Source organism: Equus caballus, chromosome 7 (genome assembly GCF_041296265.1).
Source record: "Equus caballus isolate H_3958 breed thoroughbred chromosome 7, TB-T2T, whole genome shotgun sequence".
NCBI lineage: Eukaryota > Metazoa > Chordata > Mammalia > Perissodactyla > Equidae > Equus > Equus caballus.
The window spans coordinates 27,824,666-27,852,113 of NC_091690.1; the positions used below are offsets into that span (position 1 = coordinate 27,824,666).

At 56.1% G+C, this 27,448-nt stretch overlaps 1 protein-coding gene across 2 annotated transcripts in view; it reads right to left on the bottom strand.

The window, feature by feature from the left end:
* The window catches only part of NECTIN1 (nectin cell adhesion molecule 1), a 66,292-nt gene that overhangs the window by 4,936 nt on the left and 33,908 nt on the right, over positions 1-27,448 (bottom strand). For both annotated transcript variants that reach the window (XM_001503231.6, XM_070272886.1), the window contains exons 2-5: positions 11,698-12,048; positions 10,841-11,143; positions 10,332-10,449; positions 8,698-8,849 (exon numbers count right to left, since the gene is read on the bottom strand). In XM_001503231.6, the coding sequence (XP_001503281.1) occupies positions 8,698-8,849; positions 10,332-10,449; positions 10,841-11,143; positions 11,698-12,048 (924 nt within the window). The remainder of the gene's footprint in view (positions 1-8,697; positions 8,850-10,331; positions 10,450-10,840; positions 11,144-11,697; positions 12,049-27,448) is intronic.

Genomic DNA, 27,448 nt, shown 5'->3' on the forward strand with positions numbered 1-27,448 from the left:
TACGTAGCAAAGATGACGATTATGCACGAGAGAGCGTGTGCCCGGGCACACACCCTTGTCGTCACGGTGAGCCCATCTGCCTGTGCTGACGTGATGAATGTGTGTGCGGAGATATGCACGTACTGAGGATAAAGTGGAAACAAGAAGGCAGGAAAGGTGAAAAGAAGAGAAAGGAAGCAGGTGGGAGGGGAGAGAAGGCTGGCTGGTGACTTCCAGTGCCAGTGGAGCCAGGCTGGAGTGCTGCTCTGCTCTGGGCAATGCTGCCTCTCCCTGTCCTTTCAGGGCCATGCCAGAAAGGGGTCCCAAGGTGAGGCTGAGGGAGGCCGTTCCTGGCACCACCACAGGGTGGCACCGGAGACCATGGCTGGCCTTGGTCAGGAGGAGCTGGTGGGCAGGTCCAGGGCTAGCCCTGAGGGTGACCTTGGATGCTCTTGTCCCTCCTCTCTTCAGGCCAAGGTAAAGGGTTGATTTGGGCATATGTTCCGGCCTCTGGGAATCAGTTTCTGCCAGCTCACTCCTTGATTCAGCATCACTCACTCCATGGGAATCCTGCTCCTCCTGTGAGAACATTCCCTCCTCCCAAAGGCAGAACCGGCCCATGTGTATGATGTGTAGAGTGTTGTCTGCAGCAGGCAGAAGAGAATCTAGAGATTCTAGAAGCTTCTAGAAGAGAAGAAAGGCCTTCCAGGAGTTCAGGCTGGAAGGGCTAATGAAAACAGTGGGGCCAAAGAAGGGGAGGCAATTTGCCCACGGTCACATGGCTAAGCTGGGACCACCCAGATGCTCCTGCTCCTGGCTTCCCCACATGCAGGAGTTGGCAGAGAGAAGCATAACCACTGAAGACTCAGCTTCCCACTTGTCACCAGTGTGTCCTCAGTGCAGGTCACAGAGTGGCTGCCCAATAAATATTTATTGAATATTTGTCCTCACTGCCTACTTCCAGAACAGTCTCCCTGGAACCTCGAGCTTCTCCTGGTTCACCAGGTCCCATCTATTTACTGCCTTTAAAAGGGCTGCACATCTGCTCCCGATGAGGTGGGAGCTGCCTCCACAAGGTGCCCAAGAGGCAGCTGGCAGGAACCTGGCCTCTTCTGTACTTTCAGTGCCTGAATACTCTTGCCTCTCTTCACCTGTCTCACGGCTCCAGCCATCTACCCACCCACCCATTCAGCAAACATGTACCAAGCATCTCTTTTGCTGGTCACAGGATACAAGAAACTCACAGCCTAGCTGGGAAACCATATGACACTCTTAGAGACAAAGCAGCATGTGGACATCAAGGGCACTGGCAGAGAAGTGCCTCAGGAGTGCAGGGGAAGGAGAGTGCTGTGGCCTGGAGTTAGAAAAGGCTTCTTGGAGAAGACTTAAGCCAAGGCTTGAAGGATGGCAAGGACCTGCAGAGGCCAAGAGAGTAAGGAAGGCATCCAGGTGGAGGGACCTGCCTTTCCTTTCTGACCCGTTTCCCCTGCCTTCCAATACAAGGTCCCCTGATCCTTGACTTTCCTGAGGGTTCTGTCTCTGGCTGCACGGCTGGGCCTTCCCTCTGCTCCAGCCACCTGGCTGGGGGCTCTGCTCTTGTACCTTCAGCCCTTCCCCTCTGCTTTCTTTCCTAGTGACAGACCTGGTCTCACTGTCATGAGTTACCTTTGTCCTGCTGGCTCTCCAAACCATCTTGGGTTTCTAGCTCTCACCCAACTCTGGGACTTTATCTCCAAAGGCTTCTCGGACAACATTTCCCAAACTGTGGTCCGTGGAACCTCAAGCCATTGGCTCAGAGGGTCAGCAAAAATACTGGGGTCAAACACTTCGGGAAATGTTGGTTTAGACAAAGCATCAGAGCCCTGTATCTTCTCATGCACACTGTGGACCATAAGAGGAACATGTAGGATGCAGTGTTCCTCAACCTACTGGAGCATGAACCTGCCTTCCTGACTCAAGGACATTCACAGGACTAGTATTTGGATACACTCTCTGAAAAGTTCTCGAGCACATTCTCATTTGGAATTCTCTTCAGCGCCTCAAAACCCATCTGTCCCAACCTGGTTCACCATCATCCCTCCGTTCAAACCCTCTCCATCCAACACCACAACTCCCACCACCATTTGTCTACTCTTCCGGCTTAGAATCCCATGTATCTTTGACTCTTCCTTCTTCATCTCTAGAGTCAAAAATGCCACCAAATCTTGTTGACTCTTCCTCTTCAGTATCTCATCACATTATGCCAGGTTTTACTGTCGTCGTAGATTCCTGCATCTCCCACCTTCAGTTGGTCTCTGCCTCCCTGTAGTCACTCCATTCAGTCACCAGGTTAATTTTCACTGTGTAGACACGACAACTCCTTTTCTCAAAGATTAGCAATGACTTCCCGACTGCCTGTTGGACCGTATCAGGCTGGCTTTCAAAGCTTGCATCATGCAACTTGATCTTGGGTTTGGCCAACTCACCATCCTTGCTGTCCAAGTTGATTCTTTACTGTAAACCTTTGCTCACGCTCTTCACCCTTCCGGGAATGCCCTTCCTCATCCCCTTCTGCCCATTTCAGTTCCTCAGTCCCGTCTTTGAGCAGCCTTCTCTTCTCCAGCTCACACTTACCTTTTCTCTTTAGAATTTTTACGTACTAATGGTCTGCACCTCTCATTCTGCACCTCTGGTATAAACAATAGCTAATCCCATTGCATTACTCAAACACTGATGCATTATAGTAAAGCCTGTGCTAAAGCACCCTGCACTAAATGCAAATTAGGATCCACCATGATTGGCTCTGGTCCTCCTGCCAGTTTTCAAATGGCTAAAGTTCTCTTCTTCTGATGGAATGAGGAGAGGGGTGGAGGAAGTGGCAGTCTCATGACAATTTGGGATTGACTCAATTCGGTGTGTTACCCCTGAGGACAATGTAAGTTTCACTATTTTCCTTTGTGCTTTCTGTGACAGCAGAGACCCAATGAAAAATAAACCTCTCCTATATTTTACTCAACTAGATTCAATTTTTTGGACCCTACTAATCACGGTACGGTAGAGTATTACCTATTTCAGAGAGTAGCTGGTGTCCCAAACTAGTCTAATTCGAATATAAAATAAATTTAGAACCTGACCACTTCTCGCCAATCCATCACTCCCACCCCCATCCAAGCCACCGTCTTCTCTCACCTGGATTATTGCCACAGCCGCCAGCCTGGCTTCCCTCATTCCGCCCTTTTCCTCTATATACAATGTTCAACACAGCAGCCACAGAGGTCCTGTTAAATCTGGAGGGCTGAACATGCTCTGCGCGCTCTGTGCCCCACCCCCACCTCTGACTTCACCTCCTGCTCTCCTCCCAGCTCCCTCCACTACAAGCACACATGGGGCCTTTGCACTGGCTGCTCTGCACCCTGGAAGGCATCCCCCCACTGTCCCGTGGTCACTCCCTCACCTCCGTCAGGGCTTGGCTCAAACTCCCATCCAGGTCACCTGCTCACTGAGGCCTTCTCTGAGAAGCCTGTTTAAAATCGCAGCTCACAAACCCCCATTCCCAGCATTGTGACCCCTTACCCTGCTCTTTTTCTTTTCTCCGTATCACCTTCAAAATGACTTCGTGATTTTTCAAAGGTATTTTATCTCCTGTTTGTTGTCTGTCCTCCTGTGTTAGGACGTAAGCCCTGCAGGGACAGGGACTTTGTTTGGCTCATTGGTGTGTCCCCAAGCCCCTGGACTGCCTGGCATGTGGCCGGAGTTCAAGAATATTTGTTGAATGAATTCTATGAAGGCAAGGCTGTGTCTGAGAGGGGAGCCTTGCTCTAGGCAGTGCAAGTATTTAGGAGACACTCAGATAAATACATGGATGGGGTGCACTGTGGACCTCATTTCACTGGAGCTGGGGACAGGAAGAGTGTAGCAGTGGCTTGGGGACAGATGACACTGGGTCTCTTACCCCTCTAGGCCTGTCTGTTTAACTTTCTTTTTTTCTAAATTCTAAGGAGGTGTACAGTTCCCTGGGGATCTTTTGGGACCCAAGGGAACGCTGGTTGTTTTGGCTACTTTAGGGCCAGGCCTGGCCAGAGGCAGAGGAGTGGCTCAGACGCCCTTCCAGCTCTGCAGACCTCCGAGTGAAGACACCAAGGGACGCTGCAGGAGAAAGGAGCAGACACAGGGTCCTAACGCATTCGCAGGCAGAGGGGGCTGTTTGGTGTGGAGTGGAGCAGCTCCGTCCCCTCTGTCCCTCTGGCTGTCACATTTAGCCAGCAGCTCTTGTCTTTGTGCCAGGAGCAGAGCCTCAAGGGCTGCAGCTGGCAGGGGAGAAGAGAGCTGGCTGGTGGGGTCATTTGCGTTTGCTGCAGGGGCCCCAGCCGGCCTCCCTTGCATCCTCTTACAAAAGGGGGCAGCGCAGCCTCCATTCCTGGAGGGTTGCAGCCTCCGCTCTGGGATCCCGGGTGGCCAGGACCCCAGGGCAGTGGGCACTCTGCCTGGATCTGAGGTGGAGTGATGGTTAGGGTTCACAGTGTGGATCTAGGATCTGGAGGAGGTTTGGGGTAAAAGAGAGTGTTTGGACTTGCTTCTAAAACCAGCGCCTGGTGCTTCCTCAGGCAGGAAATGGTCTGATATCAGAAGATGAGGCCGTGAAGCTGGGAGAACTACACCTCCCAGTGTGCAGTGCAGCCAGCCGCAGGGAGAGTGGGAGGCCTGAGGTCAAACTCGGGAGAGCCCTTCTCTTCCTCCTGCAGCTGCAGCAGCTGTGCACGGCATCAGACCGTCAGGCAAGACCTCGTCAAGCTGGAGGAGAACCCAATCCTCCCAGGGGTGCAGACGCAGCTGCCTTCTCACAGACGCCCCAGCCCACTGCCATTCGCCAGCCTGAAGAAAGGCCCAGAGCACAGCCACGGGCTCCCATTTGCACACTCAGCATGCAGTTGCTCGCCTGCTTCCTGGTGCACGTTTGCATGCTCAAGAGGCACACACTCACACTCACACCTGGGCACGCACACTTGCAGGCTCACATACCCCCTCCCTTCCCGATGGACCTTGTAGCCCCACCAAGGTTGGTCTGAAGAACTCCCGGCCTAATGGGCAGACCCTATTACTTTCACCTGCAAGTGATTATCTCCAAGGGATGAGCCTGGGACTCACCAGAAATGGGAACTGAAACAGACTTCCTACACCCAGTGGCCTCCCGCCCTTCTCCTGGGAGTGGCCTGGACATCCTCCTGACATCTCCAGCCCCAGGGACAGATGCTGCCTCCTTTGGCTTCTTTAGTCTGGTCAAGGCCATACCCTGGGCTCCCCTCTGCACCCTCAGCATTACCCCCAGAGGGAGAAGGGAGGAGCTCACTGGTTTGTTCTGTGAATTAGGTCAAGCCTATGAAACTGCTCCTCAGCATGAGGGCTTTGCTGAGAGCCCTGGGCTCTGGGCAAATGGACACACAAATTCCGGTGAGTGTGGCTCCTTTACTCTCCTTTGCATCCCCACAGCCATAGTATGAGCCTGTTGTTTCCCACTAGGGGGACCCTCATTGTCCGCCCCTACCTGGTCCCCAGTGCCATCCACATAGCCTCCTAAGTGCTCAGTCTAAACCACGTGCCTCACTGTGCTGCTTCTCCACTCAGCAGCTCCCCCAGGCCAACAGAGGGAGGCCCCACTCTTTCCCTTCCTGCCCAGCCATCTGCCTCCCACAGCTTCCCCTGCCTGGGAACCCTGACCCTCCATCACTGCCCACTCACTCATCCTTGTAGGAACATCTCACATGCCACCTCCTCTGGGATCCAGGACCTCAAGAAGCCTGTGCCCAAGTGTGTCTGTGCAGGTGGTGCGGTGGCCCTGCACACGCACGCCCTGCACACGCACATGTCTTTGGCACACACCCTGCCGCATGCCTTCTCCTGCCTCTGCCCCAGCTGCTCTTCATCTCCCTCTCCAGATGCGCCCAGGGCAAAGCTATTACCCGAACGGATGGCCCGAATGAAAAATTAAATTTCCACTTATTCGTCTCGCTCATGCATTCCTTCCAGACCAGGGGAGCTCGGAGCACAGGGCAAGGCTGTGCGCCTCAGAGTGGGCCCCCGGAGAACGTGACCGGCACTAGCCCATGCGGGATAAGGGCTGGTGGGCTTGGCTGCTGCTTGGAAATTGCCCGTGAGCACAAAAACAAACAGCTCTGAAGAGGCTCAGGCTGTCTGGCTGAGTCCTCCTGCGGGGCTGGGAGACGTTCCCTCAGGACGGCCAGCCAAACAGCTCCTGGGCCCATCAATGATTCAGTGAGCGTCACGCTTCCTGGCTCCTGCCTAACTGGGCTGTCAACAACAAAGCCCCTTATGGAGGGCCCCCCTTGCCACCCATGTGTGTGTCTTTGTTACCACCCCCATCCCACTCTGTACCTCGGGGGAGCACAGGAGGACATGCCGTGTGCCTCTTCCTGCTGGAGCCCTGGGCGGCCCCAGCCCACCTGCCCACAAGGCCACCTGGGCCTGGCCACAGATCTCATGGAGGCCATCACTGCAGCAACCACCGGCACGAAGACGGCCCCCTCCACAGCCTGTTTCTTTCTCTTCCTTTCCTCTCCTTGCTTGGCTGGGGCCTGAGAAGTGCTCCTTCCCCTCCTCCCGGCTCCAGGACCTGGTGTGACTCCCTGAAGAGAAGTCCTGCGCTCATGGTGGTCCTGGGCTTTGGGAGAGGGAGGCCCTGATTCTCCCGTCCCAGCCCTGCCTCTGGGGCTGGGCAGCACCACTTAGCCCCATAAGCCCAGCAAGGCCTCTGGCTGGTCCACTCATGCTGTGGAGTAGGATCAACGGGAGGTCATTGCTCCTGGCTTTCTTGGCCTCCTCCCCTGATTTCCCAATCAGCAGTTTCCCAGGAGAGCCTGAGAGGTGGGGGAGGACACCAGTGGTGGCGTCGGTGGTCCAACATCAGGGTAAAGTATCACCACGCAGGGAGGACTCACCATGTGCCAGGCAGTGGAATATAGATTTGGTGTGATCATAAGAGGCCCGAGATAAGTATGGTTATCTCCATATTAAAGACTAGGAAGCTGAGGCTCGGAGAGGCGAAGACTTGCTTAAGGCCACACAGCCAGGAAGAGGCCGTAAGTGGACACACTCAGGCCAAGTCTGTGCTGTCCCCCATCTGACAGGCCTCCCTGCAGAGTGCTCATGCTCCCTTATGACGCTCCTCACACTCGTCTGCCCCGTGGCCCCGGGGCCAGAGCTCAGGCCCCTTGAGACTCTTACTGAGCTTTGCTCAGACTTCCTCCAGGAGGGAAGAAGTGTGTGATTCTGACCCTCCCATCCTTGCCAACCTATGGGAACCCCCAAGCGCCAGCCTGGGGGTGGGGCTGCCTCAGCTTTCCCCAGGCTCCACCTCCGACACTTCTATTACCTTAACCAGCCTGCGAGCCAAGGGCAGGGAGTTGATGGAAACAGCAGGTGACAAGTGACTCCACCCTCCCCCCAGCCCTGGCCAGAGAGGTGACAATTGGCTCCAAGGACAGGTAGGTGCAGCCCCTGGGCAGCTTTGGGCTGCTCTTCCTGCAGCTGTGTCTTGAATGTACCCACAAATGAGGTCTCCCACTTCTGGGTCACGGGCTCAGAGCTAATGAATCCTCAGGCCTTCCCCAGGCCCTGCGCCAGGAGCCCAGTGACCACTGCCCAACTGCCTGTATCCCTGAGCCCAGCTCACCATCTCCCTGAGGTCGCCCCCTGTGCAGAGCACGCACCCTCTGCTGTCACTTCCTGTCCATCTCAGCAGCCGCATGACACCACTTCCTGTCCTAGGAGGTTCTTTCTGTCACTTTCTCACCCCACAACTAGCTCAGGTGCAATGGTGGACACTCCCTTTTCCGGTTGTGAGGTTATGATGGCAGCTTATCCCTCTATTGGCTTCTTTTGATACTTCCATTAATAATGGTAATGAGAGAGGTCAAGATAATAACCATAGAGCACGGGCCTTTTATTGGCAGACTGGTCTGTGCCAGGCGCTTGGCCTACATTGTGTAAATTCTGATAAGAAGCCTTCAAGGCACGTTACACCAGCCCCACTTGGCAGATGAAGCCTTGTTCAGGGTCCCAGACGTCTGACACTGAACCCCATGCTCTGTTCCTGTCCCTGTCCCATGTGAAGTGCCCCCTGGAACATCCTAGCCCCTGAGCTCCCTTTGCCTTGAGAAGTCTGGTGGCTGAGTCTCCTCGTCCGCACTGACAGAGAGAAAAATGCAGGGAAAAGAGCAACGCAGTCACAGGACACACACACCGCCATGGCGTTGGGCTGTATCCTTGCTTTTCCCCCAGTACTCCTGCCTGAGATAAGCCTCACCTTGCCGCCCATGGGGGTTTCCTGAGCTGCAGGAGCAGAGCTTGAGGGAGATGAGCTCTCACTGCAAACTCACCCCCAGCACGCTGGCGTCACAGGGTGCGTTCTGTTGGCAGACCCATGGGCAGGCTCTAAATGCCCCCCTCCCCACTAAACAGCATTGCTACAACAGCACTTCCTTCCTTCCTCCAGGAGCCTCCCTCTTGCCCCTCTCTGATTGGGGCTCACCCTGTCTCACACGTGCTGCCTTGACAGAGGAAAGAGGAAAGTAAAGTAAGACCAATGGCCAGCGCTCAGGGAGAACCAGAGGAGCAGGAAGAGGAGACACAAACTTCCTATAGTGACACAACCCAAAGGCGGGGGACATCAGCAGTGGAGGAAGCAGCGGGTGGGGAGAGGCAGGGGAGGGTGCAGCTTCCTACCTGTGATGTTGACCTCCACCTGGCCCGAGCGGGTGCCGATGGCGTTGGTGGCCTCACAGATGTAGGTCCCTGCCAGGCTATAGTTGATAGGTCCCTTGAAGAAGAGGGTTCTGTTGTGGGCCTCCACGCCCTTGGGGAGAGAGCCGTTCAGCCTGCAGGGATTGGGAGGCATGGCAGAGGGTTATGACTCTCCAGCCCCAAGAAGCTGCCCCTGTGTCACCCATCTGACTCCAAGACCACCAGCCCTTTTGCTGAGTTAATAGGCAGTGTCTGCCTTGGATGGAGTAACAACAACCAGAACAATAATCTCTCGCATTTGGCAGTTTTGTATGATTCAGTGTTTCCCATTGGCCATCACAGCACTGAAATATAGAAAGGACAGGTAGAGACTGGTCCCACTTAACAGATGAGGAACTTGGGGTTCAAGGCCAAGGAAACACACCTAGTGAGCTACAGAACTGAGGCTCTAGCCAGATCTTTGGACTCCTGATCTTTGGACACAGTGCTCTTTCTAGTACTCATGGTTCCTGGTAATTGGTCCTTGATTTCCTGGGTAGCCAGTTAATAATGCAGATGTTGGGGTCCTCACTCCATATCTACTGAAGCTGAACCCGTGGGGCCATGGTCTGGGAATCTGTATTTTAACAAGCTACTCTGGTAAGGAGATGTGACCCACGTTCAGACTGTGTTCCATTTCACTATCTCATTTTCTTGCTGGGGATGTTACAGCCCTTTTTCACGTGGGGAGCATCCTGGAAGTTTCCTGAACACAGGGGACCTTCTTCCTTCCTCCTGATCCCTGATGCCACAAAGCTATTATTCTGTTGGATCTAGCAGCTCCTTGGTCCACAGAACTATAATCCGCAAGCAAGCCCTGCCCACTCACACCTTCAGAAGCACTTCTGGTTCCAAGAAGTCGAGGGGAATAAACAGCTAGGGTGTGCCTCTACTTGCTGGAAAAAGAGTGTGGACCCAAGCTGGGCAGCTGTCTTCGGGCCACCCGTGTCAACCTTCTTCTTGGCTCCCACCATGCCCCTGTCTTTCTGTGTGTTCCGTCCAGCTCTTCTCTGGGAGGAACCTTGGCTCAGGCCATCAGAGCTGGCTACAAAGGGGACGGGACCTTTTGAGGACCAGGCCTGAAGACCATGAAGCCAAGAATGGGATGATGGGATGTGGGGCGAGCACTCCAGGAACACAGGCATTCTGGGCTGACTGCTGCCTTCTCCCTGAGAATCTGGGGGTGCTAGAGAGAAGGAATAGGAACAAAGAAAGATCTGGGATGCTCCAGAAAGCCAGCTTCCCTGGGGACACCTCGATAAAAATAAATACTGGGGGCTGGGTGGGAGTGACTCAGACTGAATCACCAAAGGAAAACGACAAAATTCTTTATTTAGGGAGAAGGTAGGCAGATCACAAGGGAAGTCTCCTCTTACAGAATGGTTTGTCCTACTGACCCTGATGCTGTCAAACATGGGTGTGTGTGTGTGTGGGCGGGGGTCTCTCATGGACCCTTTCCCTCTCATTGAGAAACCTGAGCCTAGACCTTAATTTCCTCCCTGCCTAAGGCTCCTGGACGGGGGGTAGGTGGGCCTCCCTGTGACCAGCAAGGTACCTTGCCAGGTGATCAGACTTACGTGGTCCAGCGGTACTCGGTGGCTGGGGGGTTAGCATCAGCTTTGCATGTGAGCTTTACATCCATCCGCTGCAGGTACCAGTTCCCATCAAATCCCTTGATGGTCACCTCGGGCTCATCTGTGGGGCAAGGGAGGATGTTTGAAAAGGGTGAGGTCAGGAGAGCAAGACTTGGGGTGAGGGAGCCTGAGATAGGGAAGGGATGGAAGGGGTAGTGACATAAAAACAGCCAGAAGAGAGGGAAGATGAGAGGGAGGGTGGCGATCACAGACTCTCAGAACAGAAGCAGCAAAGGGAATGAGGAAGGAGGAGAGAGAATGAGCAAAGGGAGGAGACGGCGGAGGGGAGGACGAATGACCCCCAGAAGGAGAAAGGGAGGAAGAAGGAGAAGGGGGGTGTGAGAAGGAAGGAGCGGGGAGAGTGACAGGAGAGGAGAAGCAGATGAGGAAGGAGGGCTGGTAAGGGTAGGGTGGCGGGGATAGTGGCGCCCACACCAGGAGGCCTGGCTCACACTGCACGTTGAGGGTGAGGCTTTCCCGGAAGCGGTCCATGTGGTAGTTGACGATGCAGGCCAGGGACTGCTGGTGGGCTTCCCGGCTGGGCACCAGGCGGTAGCGGCTGATGACGGTCACCGTGCCGTTGGGGTTCCGGATCTCCTGGTACTCTGCCTCGCCCTTCAGCCGAGTTTCCCAGGATACCACACTGGGAGGCTTCCCATTGGCCGAGGTGCAGGTGGCCACCAGGACCTTGTCATCCTGCCCCTTCTTGGCTCGAAGCACTGCTTGGGTGCCCTCTATCCAGTTGGTGGGTTTGGCTGCAGGGAACCAGAAAGAGCCATGGCACTGGCTCTATTGCCTCATCAAAGATACTCAAAGTATGTACCCTCCAGGCCTTTCTTCAGGTCACCTTGGTCGTCTCTGCCTCTCAGCTAGGCTTCACCAAAGCCCCTTCCAGCACTTCTCACAGGGACATCTTCATGCCTAACCTATGTCCTCCTGCTCTATTTGTACCCCCTTTTGTCAAGTGGAGGCCTTCTTGGAGTCTTGGCATGCTCAAGCCAAGCGGCTCTTTTCCTTACCACGGTGTCTAATGATTCTGCCTGCTTCCTGGCCACCCACAAAGTGCCCCATTGTGGAGCTCCAACCTCAATACCAATCCTCAGCCCACAGCTAAGGCCCTGCCCCCAACCCCTAGCAAACTGTGGGGCAGCCTGGCTAGAAGGAACTGGGAGCACCATGCCTGGAGCTTTGGGAGCACGACAACCCAAGGAGAATGTCTGGGGCCACTGAGGCACAGACTAAGGACGACCAAGCCCTCCAGGCCACAGGCCTCTGCACAAGCGGGGAGGGAAGGGTCCAGGGAGCTCACCCATGACGGTGAGGTTGAGCTGGCTCTCTCGATTGCCGGCAGGGAAGGTGGCGAACTCGCAGATGTAGACTCCCTCATCCTCTAGCTCTAGGCGGGAGAGGCGGATGGTGCCGTCCGTGAAGGAGGGCCGCAGGAACTCCACGCGCTCGCGGTAGGGAGCCAGCACGGAGACGCCCATGGCTGGGTTGTAGAGGGCCACGTTCTGCTTGGAGCCATTGGTGGCCTTCTGCCATGTGACCTGGGTGATCTTCACGCCGGGCAGCAGGTTGGCGAAGCTGCAGTGCAGCACCACATCCGTGCCAATGAAACCATACATGGAGTCGTTCACCTGGACCACCTGGGTGTGGGCGCCTGGTCGAGGGAGATGGCAGGGAGTGGTCAGTGACGGGTGCAACCCCCACGCAAACCCCTTGTGTGCCGGTCTTTTCTTTTCTAGCAGTCATTACCGTTTTATTCAGATTATAAAAATAATAATTGCTTGTTATAAAAATACTCTGGGCACTTCTGAAAAATACTGAGAAGAAAATGACAACAACCCATGCATGATTCCACCACTTAGAAATATCACTGACAATCTTGTAGAAAATATCCTTTTACTTTTTTTCTCTGTATATCTATGTAATCATTGGTTTTTTTTACAAAATCAGAATCATACTGTACGTATTGTTCCATAAGCTGTCTTTTCACTTGGTGAGAGATTATCAATATTGCTCCATGGCAGTACATATATGTCCACACCTTCATTTTTGATGATGAGGGTCGAATGCTCTGCCTTTCGAGTAGAGCCGCAGCCTAGGAGCCACCAGCTGCTTCCCCTCCCTGGGCCTCGGTTCTCCTGTCTGACAAACGGGGTGGACAATCCGGTCCTCTCTCCCTCACAGGTTGCTAGGAGGACCAAATGGTATGATGGACGGGAAAGTGTGTTGGGAGGCAGGAAGTGCTGGGTGACCACGAGGGCCCACAGTGACTGTCATCATGGCCACCCCCACTGTCTTCTCCCTCACGCCGAGTCCCAGGCCCTGCGGCGCTGGCTTGGTCCCTCTTACCCAGCCAGGCAGACAGGAGTAGGCGCTGCACAAGGCTTGGCCTCCTCTAGCTCCCATTACCCTCACAGTAAACTCTAAATGTCTTCTTTTCTTTTTTTCAAGACTGGCACCTGAGCTAACATCTGTCGCCCATCTTCTTTTTTTTCTTCTTCTCTCCTCAAAGCCCCCTGGGACATAGTTGTATATTCTAGTTGTGGGTCCTTCTGGTTGTGCTATATGGGACGCCACCTCAGCATGGCTTGATGAGCGGTGCCATGTCTGTGCCCAGGATCTGAACTGGGGAAACCCTGGGCCTCCGAAATAGAGTGCGCAACCACTTGGCTGCGGGGCTGGCCCCAAGTCTAAATGTCTTAACTTGGCATTTGATGTCCGTGTCATCTGGGCCCTGCCTTCTTGTCCACATCTCTCCATGCATGAGCCCCTCCAGCCACGTCAGACTGGGCCCATCCTCAGAATAAACCATGTTTCCGTTTCCTTCCTCCCTCTCTCTTCCCATTTATTCAACCACCATTTGCTGAGTCTATTATCGGCACTTGAGTCATATCAACGAGTGATTCAGTCCCAGCCCCCAAGAAGCACAGAGTCTCTCAATGTGACACTTCTAGATTCTTGCTCATGCAGTTCCTTGGAAGGCCCTTCTCCGTCTCTACCTGTGGACATCCTACTCAGGCCGCCTCTTTCGGGAAGCTTCCCTGGTCCTCCCAGCCAGCTCCATGGCAGCTCTTTTCTGCCTTGGCATGTGGTTGTTCACACCTCTGACTTCCCATCAGAGGGAACTTCTCCAGAGCAGGGCCTGTATCTACCATGACTGTATCCCTAGGGCCCAGCCCAGCATCTGGCACACAGTAGGCACTCAATAAATGTCTGCTGCCAGATAAACTGCAATGGAAGCCACGATGGAGATGTGGAGATGTGTAAGAAGGAGGGAGTGATCAGTGGCATCGAATGAATGAATAAATTCCCTCTAGTCTTCCCACTGGTTGTTTTATTCCATGTAGAATGGCTATTTTTGGGCCTTCCCTTAACCCTGAACTTGGCTCACCCCCTTAACTTGGGGCAGCCATTGCGTCTAGTGGGCATGTTCAGCTCTTTCCACTTGACCTCATTCCTGAGCTCTGTCACTGGCCGAGCTGTACACTGTGCACTGCATGTCCTTGCATCCTTACTTCACTCAGTTACTGAGCCTCATCAGTAATACCAATGCCAGGCCCTGTACTGACCCAGAGGCAGGGGGAGGGCCTAAGCGGTCCCCCAGGGGAGTCTGGGATTCAAGTGGGGGAACTCGGGGCTTACACTTGCCTCTGCCTCTGTACCATGGAGACACAGAGCAGGGCACACTCCTGAGGGCTCTAAAGACCATGGTCAGTGAAGTATGCTGCCCTCTCCCACTCTTACCCTCAAGAGGGTACCAGCCAGGTCTCTCTAGTCACTGCAGTATCCCTGGTGTCTGGCACACAGTAGGTACTCAAGGAAAGCTTGCTGAATATATACATCTTTGGCATCTCCAAGCCAGGCCCTTCCCTGATGCTCCCCGGTTCTCTAAGCCTATTCACACCCAGAGCCCTTCAAGGCCCGTCTGGGTATTTCCAGTCCCGCCCCTCCAGTGGGGCCCTTGGCCGGTCTGCGGGGTTCCAACATCGCCCCAGGCAGAGAACACTGTGGACTGGCAGGAGCACAATGGAGGAAGCACCCCCCAGAGAGTCAGGAGGGTTGGGATCCAGCCTGGCACCACCTTGAGCTTGCCTTGGGACCTTGGCCAGCCACTCCCCCGTCCTTAGCTCTATTTTCTTCCTCTCTCAGGGAGCAGGCTGGACTCCCCAGTCTCAATGGTCCCTTCTGGCCCTAACTGTCTGATTCCCTGAACTGCAGCCCAGCCCAGCTGTGGCCCCACCCCAGAAACAGTCCCACGGTGAGGTCAGTGGGCCAGACAGCCCAGGAGTCCTGCTGACTGGCCAGTTGGCAAGTAGCTAAACCCTCGGCCCTCCCAGCAGGATAAATGGGTGCTCCCTCCCCTCCCCCCAAGCCTCCACTCACCGAGCCTGCTGGAGGCTGCCCAGGAGCTGAGATAATGTGGGTAATTGGGGAACTTTCACCACCCAAAACCAGGAACAGGAAAAGCCAGTTGGGAGGGCTTGGGCCACAGGGGGCAGGGGTGTGGGCACCATGGACCACCTTGGGATTGGTGCCAGGGCATGGTGGGGTCTATAGTAGGACACAGCCCACCAATCCACCCTTATCTTCTCTTGTCCCCCCCAAGGTGTGGGGACAGGCAGGCTTCAGTGTCTGGTAGACAGGCTGACACTCATTGGCCGTGTCTTCAGCAGTGACCTCACCCTTCAGGGCTGTGAGTGCCAGGAGGGGAGATCGCTGATAGTGGCCTGGGTGTGCAGTGGCGAGGGTGCCGCAAGAGGCTCAGACCCCAGGAGGCCCCCTCTCATCTATCAAAGCTCAGCAGGCAGAGGCGGCCTTCCCGCCCACATCTGTTTTGGGGTTGAGGCTGCTCTCTCCTCTCCTGTGTGGCTCTCCCAGAAGCATCCCCACGTGGGGCAGTGAGGAACGTGCCTGGCATGCCCGCTCACTGTGCACGAAGCAGTCTGTGCGGCCGTGCCCCTTTTGCCCCAGAGATGGGTGGGCGGGGCAGGAGGACCTCTGAGGGGCAGGCAGACTCATTTTGATGTTGGCCCCTCTGCCCACAGCCCACTGTTAGCAGGCCCAGGGGAAGTGGCCCTGGGGATGGGCATAAGGGAGCTCTCAGAGTATGGGGTCAGCGGTCACTGAGGGTCACCAGATCCCAGAGTTCTGGAACTGGGAGGGGCTTAGAAGACAGGCAAGTTCTGAAGACACCCCCATACCCCTTCCCTCCGCTCCAGGCTTAGGCACCCAGAACCTGAGCTTCTGGCTCAGGCTGCCTGGCTGGGCCAAGGATGCAGGGTCAGGGAGAGAATCCCTGTTCTTTAGATGGCAGGTTGGGAGACTTTCAGAAAGGGGCAGACCCTGCTGACTCTGACAGGCAGGGCTCACCACTGAAAGGGAGAGAAAGGGCCGCATGGGGGCAGGAACCCAGGAAGAAGGCCTTCTGTGCAGGGAGGTGGGCCGCAAATCCCTCTGGGTGCCCCCGGGGAAGGGCGCACAGCAGGAGGGGAGGCCCTTGAAGACCACACAGCCCCTCTCCTCTGTGGTCTAAGTTTCTCCACCAACCACTCCAGCCCTGACAACCCAAAAACTGACGCTTGTGTTTCCCTTACACTGCCCATGCTCTGCCCGCCCTCTGAAGGGCTGTTCCATCACCATCCCCTTCGGGCAGTGTGGCGGCCTTGCGAAGAGCCGGGCAGCGTGGGCTTGCATTCTCTGTGTGTTACGAGCTGTGAAACTTTGAGCAAATGACTTAACCTCTCTGCCTCAGTTTGCACTGAGGTTGCACATCTGTAAAATGGGGATTATAATAACACCTACCCCATAAAACTGTTGTCAGGATTAAATGAGTACATTTGAAACTTAGAGAGCAGCACTTAGCACAAAATGAAACGCTCAATAAATGTTAGTCGTTATTATCATCACCACCACCATCATCACCACCATCATCTCTCATTTATGAAGCAATAGGCCTCCCTTCCTGGAACTTCATTCGACAAATATTTATTGAGCACCTACTCAGTCCTAGGCACTGTACTGGGTGCTCCTAGGCCCCTTCTTCCAGGAAGCCCTTTCTGACTCTCATCCCTTCCTACTCAGTTGACACCTCTATTCAAACCCCAGCTGCACAGAACATGAATCTGTGCCCCTTTATTTGCTGTTTCTTGGCATGTGTGTCTAGTGTGTTGCCCCCTGTTTCCCAAGACAGTCTCTGTGAGAGAGGGAAGGAGCAGGCTGGCCTTGGGTTGAGTTGATCATGACATGGCTGATGCTCACAGGGTCCAGGGCTTGGGGAGTACTCTGCTGACTTTCTCCAGTTCCCTAAGCAGGCAGGCTGGTTCACAGGAGGCCCCATCTCCCCTTCCCTGCAGGCTCCCTCTTACCTGAGAAGCAGAGGCTATCCCAGACGTGTGAGCCTGGACCTCTAAGAGGGTAGCGTATCGGAGCTTAGTGGACATGCAATCCATCATTTTACAAAGGAGGGGACCAGGGTCCAGCGGGGTCGGGTCACTTGCTCAGGGATACAGAATAGCAGCACCCTGCCTAGTGCTCTTCCCACTCTGCCATAAAAGTAGACTCAGGTTCTCAATCTAACTCCTCAGGATCCCTTTCCGCGTGGCGTTCCTCCTGGAATGTAATGTTAGTGCCTCCACTGCTCCTTTTGAGAAACAGCGCGAATACCAGTTACAACACTGCAGCCACGGCACGGGCAGGCCACCCTGCACTGGGCTTGGCAGGTGGGTAGGTCAAGGGCTAGGGGGCCAAGGATGAAGCCCTAGCTGGAGTCCAGTGGCTGGATGCTAGGTGATGGGTCAGAAACAGGGACTTTTGGGAGCCCAGGTTGGGGGCACCTGTAAGAGGCTGCTATGTGCAGAGCATGAAGGAGCTAGAGGCGGGGAGTAAAGGGTGGAGAGATCCGTGGGAACCTGTGTCCTCCACAGAGGGCTTCTTGCATCCCAGGGATATCAAAAGAACGAGTCTCTTTCTTTTCCTGACCTCAAGCACTACCTATAGCCTCCCTGACTACCCTAGGAGCTCTAGGGTCTGAGATCCAGGCCCCTGGGGCGTGCATGCAAGTGCCTCAGTTTCCCCACTAGAGCTCGGGTTAGGTAGCTCGGGCTGCCTTCTGGGCTTCCCAGAAGTGCTGAGCCAACAAGGCAGGCGTCGGCTCAGCCCCCCGAGACGTCACTGACCTGCAAAAGCCCGAGCTCAGCAACAAAACACAAAGGCTCCTCAGTTGTGGCCGACAAACCTGCTCCCCGGGCCCTGCCCACCTGCCCTGCCCACCAGGGAGCTAATCCGAAGCTGGGGCCACGAGTTCCCACGCAGCGGGGTGCGGCCCAGAGCGGGGAGGTGCTCTGCTCCCCATACCCACCTCGAGCAGTTTCTCTTCCCGCCTTTTGAAACCTCAGACCCCTCTCTCCCTGGCCAAGTAGGCTGGGACAGGGCCCATGTGGGTGGGTGAAGGGGAGGGCCCAGGAGAGGGGGGCTTGGGGATTTCTGGCATGGACCACCTCTTTTTCTATCCCCCACTCCTTTCCTGAGACTCTGCCTGGGTGCCCTCAGTTGGGTGGGCAGAAGTGGCAGGCCTGGCCTGGAGGAAAGTGGGAGCACACTGGGGGTGTGCACTGGGCCCAACAGGGGCCTCTCTGAAACCAATATCCATTGGGATCCATCTCTAGGGCTTTCCAGGGATGCTCCCCCACCCTCCCTGGAACTGGCAGAAAGGAACAGGACATCCGGTGAGAAACCGGCTAAGTGGTAAGAGGGAATGACTCACCCATGGAGGGGGGAGGGCCTCCAGCCAAAAACCCTGCTGAGTCAGCACAGTGACCTGAAGGTGATGGGTCCCCTCCTCCCAGTGCAGCTACTTCCCTAAATGCCAACTGCCAGGGCTGGCCAGCTCCTCATTTCCTGATGCCCAGGCTGATCCACCTGGGGAGAGCCAGGTGAGGAAGAGGGTGAGATCTGGAGGGAATCCCCTTTCCAGGGTCCCCTCCTCTGGGAAGGTTTTGCCAATCAGTGTCGCCTGGACCCAGTTGTTCTGCCAGCAAGAACTCACATGAGCAGGGCTCTCACTGAAGTCCTTTGAACTTGTCCTGTCTCGTACCTATGCCCTGGGCACGTTTCCCCATTAGTCCAGGAGCTCCCCAAGTGCCTGGGATGCACCTCCAGCCTCCCCTCCACACCTGGGATGGGGTCTAGGGTGACCCAAGTCAGAGGGCTCAGTGAGGAAACAGAGAAGCAGCAGCTGACCCAGTTCCTGTCCCTACACCCCCGGCCACCCCTCTCTGGGGCTGGGTATGGCAAGAAGGTGTGAGGGCTGAGTCTGGGCGGAGCACCTGTGCCCTGCACCACTGCTGGCCCAGCCCTAACGCATCCCCCACCTCCTGCCTGCAGGGGCTTTACCTAGGGGGAGTGGGCCTTAGGCAGTTCTCCCTCGGAGCAGTGCCTGCTGGGACGGCTCCAGGTGTTCTGGGGCCTTAAGTCCCCTCTACATCCACCTTGCCAGCAGAGGTGATAACATCCCATGATCCCACAGTCAGGGGCTAATTGCTACTGTCCAAACCCAGGCGCCTCCACCCCTCATTTGGGGTCACAGAAACTGCCGATGTTTTCCTCTTGGCTGATGCCCTCCCCCCCAACTCCCCACATGGAGCTGGTTAATGATGGGCTGTGGGGCTGGCGCCTGGCGCCTTGGGCGGGTGAGCACAGTGCGTGGGAGAGGAGGGGGCGCGGCAGCCTGGGAAAAGCCCCGAGAGGGAGCTGGAATGGGAGCCCAGGATCTTCCAGATGGGCTGGGCCGGCGCTGCTCCCCAGCAGCGTGGAGCCCCGGGGTGGTGGTGGCGGTGGGGGCTGCTTTGGCAAGTCCTGTCTGTCTCTGAAACCCAGCAGGACAGGTTGGGAGACAGGATGACTCAGGGAGCTGGGTTTTGCCTTCTCCCACCGAGGAGCAAGTGGCCAGAGACACCTGGACTGCTCTCCTGCAGGCCTGTTTGATGCTGGCTGCCCCAGCCCCAATGCCCAGGGCAGGGCTGGACCTGAGCAGCCCGTGACACCACCTCAGCATCCTAGGAACAGGAGCCTCTTGCGGGTCTGCCCCTCTCCGTTGCCAGCCTTCAGGCTCTATCTCTTGGTCCTTTCTGTGGTGCTCATCCTGTACCTGCCACCTCTCTTCTGGCCAAGCGGTGGGGAGGAAGCGTACCTATTGGAAATTGGGAGAGGTGGGCTCTGGTCCCCACTACTTGGTCACTTTTTTCTGTATGGCCTTAGGTAGAGCAGGTCCCCTCTCTGGCCTCAGTTTCCTTTTCCATAAAATAAGCACGTTGGACCCCAGGACCCTGGAGGACTGTACTTTGAATGTCACCTGTCCAGCTCTCTCTCTGCCTTAGCTCTGCATCTTCCCTGGATCAGCCTCTGGAACTTCTCTACCACGTGGCTGCTCTACCTCTGTATACTGCCCAGCTCTTCCAGGAAGACCTCCCAGATTAAGTGGAATACCAGGAAAATCCAGGCTGCACAGCAGCACAGCTGGGCGCACAGAGGTCTTCAACAGCCATACAATCCCGAGTGCAGCTGACACGGCTCCTAAATGCCTTTGAATTCCTCTTTGTTCTCCATCCCACGGTCGGTTCAGCCCCTTCCCCGCCCCCACCTCCAGCAGAGTCTCACTTCCTTATTTTCTTAATACTCCTGGGCTGGGACTCTACCCCAGCTAAGTAAATCCAACCCCTTTCCTTTGAGCCTCAGCACCCACCATCTCATCCCTCCCACTGTCCCTCCCGCTGCCCAAGCCTTGTCCCTGGGGCAGGGCTCGTCTCCTGTAGAATAATGCCAAGTCAGCAGTCTCCCTCCTCCAACCCACTCCTCATGCTCTAAAATGTAAGTCATTCTCTACTTACATCCTCCCATGGCTTCCTGGAGCCCTTAGGAACAAGTCCAAAGTCCTTTTGGGCTCTGGACCTCATCTTGGGCATCCCCAGCCCCCTGACACCTCCTCTCCTGCTCTCCCTCCTGCCACATGGAACAATACCATCAATTCCCTGCCATGTTATTCCCTCCACTAAAAACATGTACCGCGTTACCTGCCCTGGTCCTCTTCATCCTTCCCCTATGACCTTAGACTTGACTTTTGAGGAGGAGGCTTCCTGGAGCCCCCCACCCCATGAGGAGGAGTTCCTGTCCCCTGAGGACCCCAGGACCTGAGCATTCATCTGTCCTAGCACTTCCCCTGCTGAGGGGAAAGGCCGGGACTTTGTTCCAGTGCCTGGAACACAGTAAGCATAAGGCGGCCCCAAGTGATTGGTGGAAAAGGCTGTGAGCCAGCTGGGGTCCTGGGCCAGGGTTAGCCATTTCTCTGGTCTGACTGCAGCTTTCTGGAAATTGCACATCAGCCAAGGAGCGGGGCCTATGCAGGAGGACACAGCACGGTGTCAGCATGTAGGGCAGGAAGACAGATGCAAGAAGAGGCCTCATACCTACAGAGGTCAGGGACTGAATCTTCCCCTTCTTGACTGAAACCAGGAAGCTACACCCCAAAAGAGTGAGGGTCTGCCTGACCTCTTGCCCACCCCCGACACCAACTCCCGCTTTCTTCCCACTGGGTTCCTTTCCTCTGCCCTCTGCCCCAGTTCCTAGCACCCAGCCCTGCTTCTTCCCTCACTCCAGACCACAAGGTGAAAAATCTTCTCACCCAAGCAAGCTGCGGCCCTCAGGCCCTGCTGCCAAGGTCTCAGCCCTACAAAGCCTGCTCATCCCCCAGCTCCACACCCCTCCCAATACAGTCTAGGTTTCTCCTGGCCTGGCCTTTTGAAGCCTCGAAGACCTGGACTACCTGGCTGGAAGGCCAGGATTCAGACAGGTCCCGCCTCTGCAGCAGACGCTGACTCTCCACGGCAGCGGCAGCGGACGACACAGTCTCGCAGCAGACAAACGCAGCAGCCACACGCAGCAGCCTGGATTCCCCTCGGCAAGGGTGCATTTTTAATGACACATTTTGGGGAGCGTAGGCAACATCCTCCTTGGAAGGCTAGCGTGGGGGTGGAAGAGGCTGAGGGCTGCTGAGGGAGCAGAGGGAGAATTCCCCAGGCTGCCCCTGGGGAACCTTCTAAAAGCTCAGAATTGACACATGCATTGTCTCAGCCCTGTGGGTCCGAGCCGACGTTCACCACCTGTTTGGAAGTGGAGGTCTCTCGATCTGCCTCTTACCAGGAGGGGCTGTCAGACCACCCCAGCGCCCAGCTGTGCTGATGCCCTGTCCAGCTCCTGGCAGCTGCCCGCACTGATGGCTGGGGGCACGGCCTGTGCGCGGAGGGGAAGGCAGTCAGGTGGGCGTATGCTGTCTGCTCCAGAGAAGACTCCTTCTCAGACGGAAGGGTTGGGTGGGAGAAGGATAGTGAAGGGGTTCAAAGGAATATGGTGGGGGTACATAAAGTAATTCACCCATGAGCACTGACTCTGCATTCAGATGGACCTGGGTTTGTATCTACTACTGACTAGCTGGGTGACTGAGCAAGTTGCATCAACCTCTCTATGCCTCAGTTTTCTCAGGTGTAAAATGGGGACAACTATAGTACTATGTCCCAGGGTTGATCTGAGGATGAAAGGAGGTAATTCAGGTATGCTCTTAGCACAGTGCTGGGCACAGTCTTGGTTTCCATCCCAGCTCACCAGGCCACTTGTGATCTTCAGCAAGTCCCTAGGAGAAGGTCATTTTCCCAGAGCAAGGGGTCCTCAACTTGGCACTGTTGACATTGGGGGCCTGAAAGTTCTGTTGTGGGACTGTCCTGTGCACTGCAGGATGTTTAGTAGCATCGCTGGCCTCTACCCGCTCCATGCCAGTAGCACCCCACCAGTTGTGACAAGCAATAACGTCACTAGACATTGCCCAATGTTCCCTGGGGGGTAACACAGCCTCCAGTTAAGACCACTGACCTAGAGGGAAGGGCTTAAAACTCAGGCATTGGTGCTGGAGTGTGTGATGGATGGACAAGGAAGACCGGAGCAAGCTGGGTGCAGGAGGGGAGTGGGGAACAGGGTTGGGGGCGCTCAGAGGGGACCTGTCCTCATCTGTCCTGGGGCAGAGGCCCAGAGGTGGCTCAGGGTGGGTGTGCAGAGCTTGTTCTCGGCGCTGGAGGAGGAGGGCAGTGACTTGCGTGTTTGGGGAAGACAGGTGGAGAGACCAGGAGGCCCCGGGAGTTTGGACCCGACTGTTGTTTGCTGTCAGAACACGGGTCACAGAGTAGCGAGCGTGTCCTCTGAGGACAGAAGCACATGGGGAACGGGGAGCCCGAGGAAGAGACACAGTCAAGGAGACACACAGTGGAAGTGACACTGGAACCCTTGGCCAGGGAGCAGGGCGGCGGCCAAGACGAGGGGGATGGCTGTGTTTCTAAGAGCAGAAACCAGGTCGGGCAGCGTCTTCCTTCGGCTGGTAAACTGCTATCATTTCGGAAGGATTTTCACCTCATTTGGTTCCTGCTTAAGTGAAATCCACAACATGTGTTCTCTGCATTAGTGGAGTGTTTGTGCTTAATTAGTGGCAAATTCTTTCATATTAAAGTCATTAAGTTTTGCCGTTTGCTCTTCTCACCCCGGGCCTGGCTCTCCTCTGTCTTTCCTTTTAGCGCGGGCAGCCTGATTGCAGCCACGCAGGTTGTTCCAGCCTCGCGGCCAGCAGACACACACACACACACACACACACCACCCCCTCCCTGTGGCATTCGGACCCTACAGCACCAGCCCTTGGCCAGTCCCACCCTGGGCTGGCATTTGTCACTGCTAGCACCTCCGTCCACACCCTAGGCTCCTCCACGTGGGCTGGCAGCTCTGCCTCCTGCCCCATTACCTCCTGCCTCTGGGGGCTCCTCCTAGGCAAGGCTTTAGGGTCAGAACTCTTCCTGCCAGGAAGGCTCTAGGGCTAGAGTGGGAGGGACTGGCTGGCTTTCAGGGTGTGGGCTGGGGCACTGCTGCTGACTGGCCAATGAGAAAGCAACCCTACAGCTCAGGAGGCCATGTCCACACAGCCAACGAGGCAGCAGGACCAAGGCTCGACATGCACTGCTGGGGCAGTGTGGAGGGTCCCTGGAGGGAGGGGCACTGAGATGGGGCGGATGCTGCCTCTTGACCCTGCTGCTGCAGGAAGGTCTTCGTCTCACCAGTGACCTCTGTGACTATGCTTTGTAGCCACAGCACAGTGGTGACCCTGGACTCTTGGACAGGGAGGAGACAGTGATCGGGGCCCAAGGCAATCTCTTCCCCTTCACCTGCTTCCGAAGCAGCTGAAGAGGGAGACGGTGGATGCCACAGGCACCAAACTGCTGTTTCGTTTCCTGGCAGGACTCCCTGGCCAGGACCAAAAGAGAGATCCCGTAGTCCAATGGCGGCCTGAGGTTCATGCTGGACATGCTATTCCCAGGCAGGGCTGGAAGGCCTAGGTCTTCTGCTGACCCCGTTCACGGCACGGGTGACGCCAAACTGAACCCAGCTTTGGGGACTAGCTTCTGGGACGCAGGGCCAGATGGGCTGCGGCTTTCTCTGCAGACTCTGCAGGGGGCATAGGGATGGGGTGCCGGGGGCCTGCACAAGGCGTTTCTCTGGAGCTGGACTCCTGCAGTGCAGGGAAGCAGCGATGCTGGCTGGAGATGGCAGCAGGACCTCCTCTCCTCGCACAGCCCCCGCTTGGTGAAGCTGGTTCCGGAATGTCTCAGTTGCCACAACCTGGTCCCAGACTCCAGCAGGTCAGCCTCCCTCTCTACTTCAGGGCTGTCTCCACCTGAAAATGCCTTCCTTGCCACCGCTCTGCTCCTGGACCAGGGACTGCAGGCGGGAGGGTAGCAGTCTTTATCTGACCCATTCGCGACAGCATTAAACCTCTTTAATGGGCAGGAAACAGGGAGCAGGCCCAGGCTCAGGGTCACGTTTTCTCTGACTGACCTTCCTCAGCTAATGTTGCCCCAGAGCCTCCCCTAAAGGGTTTCCCACAGGGGCTGGTGGTGGGCAAGGAGAGCAGGCGCCCCCAGCTCCAGCAGACCAGGGCTTCGGGCCTGCCGGGGAGACAGCAGAGGCAAACCCTAGTCCTTGTGCTCGCCTGGCTGACGGGAGAACCCAAACCCCAGGGAGGAGAGCCACCAGTGCCTCAGAAATTCAGGCTCCCATCTGGGTAGCATCTGAGTGGGGCCGGGGTGGACTGCATCACAGGAGGCAACAGAGGTGAGCTGAACTTAGGGAAAAGGGAGGTGAGAGTCTTTCAACGGTCCTTCAGTCACATTCAGAACCCAGCTCTCTTTCATACCCCCACACTGAACCTGCTCTGGCTCAGAGACCACCCCCAGCCCCGATTCTCTCCCCAGTCCAAGGCTCAAGTGAAAGGGAACATTTCTCCTCCTAATATAAGCAACAGATGCTGGATCCCTAACTTCTCTGATAATAGCAGCCCTAGCTGTAACAGCCTCAACTCACTCTACCCACCTCCACATTAACCCCGAATGGCATCCTCCCCAGTGTAAACCCCAATCCTAGCCCCAGCCCTGTCTCAATGTCAATGCCAACCTAGCCCACAAGACCTGAGTCATGACCTAACCCTGGTGCTAACCTCCTTCTGGTCTCAACCACAGAACGAAGCGGAAGCCGATGTGTGGCCTATGTCAGGACAGCGCTAACCTCACCTCACTCCAGCTCTGAACGCAGCCTCAGCTTTGGGGTGCCCCAGTAGGAAGACAGTTATGGCTCACGGTTTTCTTTCTACCCAGTAGTGCACCCCCTTGGGCTGGTCAGAGAAAGGGGGGGTCTTCAAAGGGCCCTGACATGGCGTTGCAGGGAGAGGCCTGCTGAGCCAGAGCTCTCCCCCTGTGTGGTGGCTCTGCCTGACTGGGGGCACCGTGCTGCCATGCTTATCTTGCTCTCTCCCCATGCCACCCCATGGCACGGGCTTGTGGACACGTCCAGGTCCCTAGAAACCCTCCTTGGGCTGTCCCTTGCCCCAGCGCCCAGGAGGCTGGAAGGGGTGGTGAGAGGGCTCACACTTTCCAGTTTATTCTGCTGCTAATTTCAGCCTCAGCGGTCATGAGCAGCAGGACCCATGAACAAGTTCCACAACCTTCTCAAAACCCAGGGTCTTCACCTATAAAATGGGCCTATGCACAGCCACCTCATTTGGCTGGAGTGAGGATGGAGTGAGGCCCCAGGGTCTCCTGGGCAACCTCCTTCTGGGCCTCACTGTTCTCCCAGCACTGGCTGTCATCCCCCTCCCTTCTCCTCTCTCTCCCCGCAGCACTGAAATCATCGTCCTCTTCTTGGCAAACGCTGAGAGGAGCAGGTCCATGACACTGTCACAGCCTGTCCTCTTCCTGTCCCGCCAGGCAGGGGTGGGTGGGGTGAGGGGACCCAAGAGGCAGGAGGTAAAAACCCCAAGCCTTGGTCACTTCCCCCCAGTCCTGCCCACTCTCCCAGTTTCACCTGCCACTGGCAGTGTCAGAGTTTCGAGTGCAGGGTCTTTCCCATCCTCCCCGCCCCTCCTCCCCGCCATCGCTCTGCCCAACACGAATCTATCAGGAGCCTCACCCAGTCCCGCTTCCAGCTCAGACTTGTTGGGGTTTCAGGAGTCACTGGGTAGGGGCGCGGCATGCCGGGACCTGCTGCTCGTCCTGCCTTGCAGAGAGAGCTAGCACGTAGGCAGCAGGGCACGGCGCCCAGCTGCAGGATGCAGCCCAGCCTCTGCGGCCACCTGCTTCCCTTCCCTTCCCCTCCCTCCCTCTCCTTCCCATTCCCATGCCTTCCTTGCCCTGCCCACCACACTGCCCAGAGCGGCCCCTGAAAGCCCAGCAGTGGCCCGTGGCAGGAGTGTGTGTGGGGGCGAACCCCCATGTTCTGCTGAGTCTGGGAAGGGTGTTACCTGCCACCTTCCACCACCCCAAGACTGGGCTCATCCCCTTAGCAGCAGAAACCCAGGGTCTCGTGTGCTCCCCTCCCACCCTAGGAGAGAAGGTACAAAAAGACGAAGTTCCCTGCTAGGCCCCTGACGCCAAATGGGCAAGAACAGTTAACATATGTATCTTACTTATCTTTGCCAGGCTCAGGTCTGAATGTTTATAGATATTAACTCACGCAGTCCTCTCAACAACTCTTGGAGTTGGTACCATTATTGTCTCCATCTTAGAGATGAGGAAACAGAGAGGTCAAGTAACCTCCCCAAGGTCACAGAGTCTACAAAACTGATTCGACAAGGGCAGTCTGGCTCCAGAGGCACCCACCACCTGCCTATGGCCTCCCTCTCTCCCTTTCCTGGAGAGATAAGTGGTCTGCACACACCCACTGTGCCCCAGAATTGTGGGAGAGGGTACACAAGACACATGGGACCCTGTCTGTCGGCAGCCGTGGTATCAGGGCTGGGAAGGGTTCTTTGTGGGGAGGGCAGACATCATTTCCCCTCCACCTCCCATCCTGGCTCTGGATGTGGCTGAGCCCCCCAAATCCACTCCTATTAGGACTGCAGGGCTCGCTGAGCCCAGGGCATCCCCGGCCCAAGAATATTATTGGGCATTCCAAACACATAAATCTCCATTCTTCCCTGCTCCCTTTTCCTCCTGGTCCAGGAGTTAAGATACTTGACTTCCAGTCCAAACTGCCAATCTCTGGCTGTGGATCTTTATCTTTGTGCCCCTGGGATGCTCCACCCGTGAAGTGCTGGTGGTCACATCTTCTCCCATTGCCTCCGGGGGGTGGGAGGACCTGGTAAGCTGAAGGGCTAACGCATGGGAAGCTGCAAAGGGCTACTGATGGCTACCGTTGATTAAGCGCCTATGATGTGCCAGGCATCTACATACACGATCTCACTTCATCTTCACCACCATCCCAGGAGGGAGTCCCCTCAGCCCAGGGCCCTGTCCTTTCCCAAGGCCCCAGCAATATAAGGTTCTATTACTCTTTTCCTTCTTGTTTTTCACCCCTGCTCCTCCCACATGGCATGTACTGCTCCCCTACCCCCAGGCCAGCTCTACCCACTCTGGGTTAGGAGCTGTCTGGAAGCCCAAGAAGTGGGCAGCAGGTACTCATCTTCACCCCCCTCCCTGAGC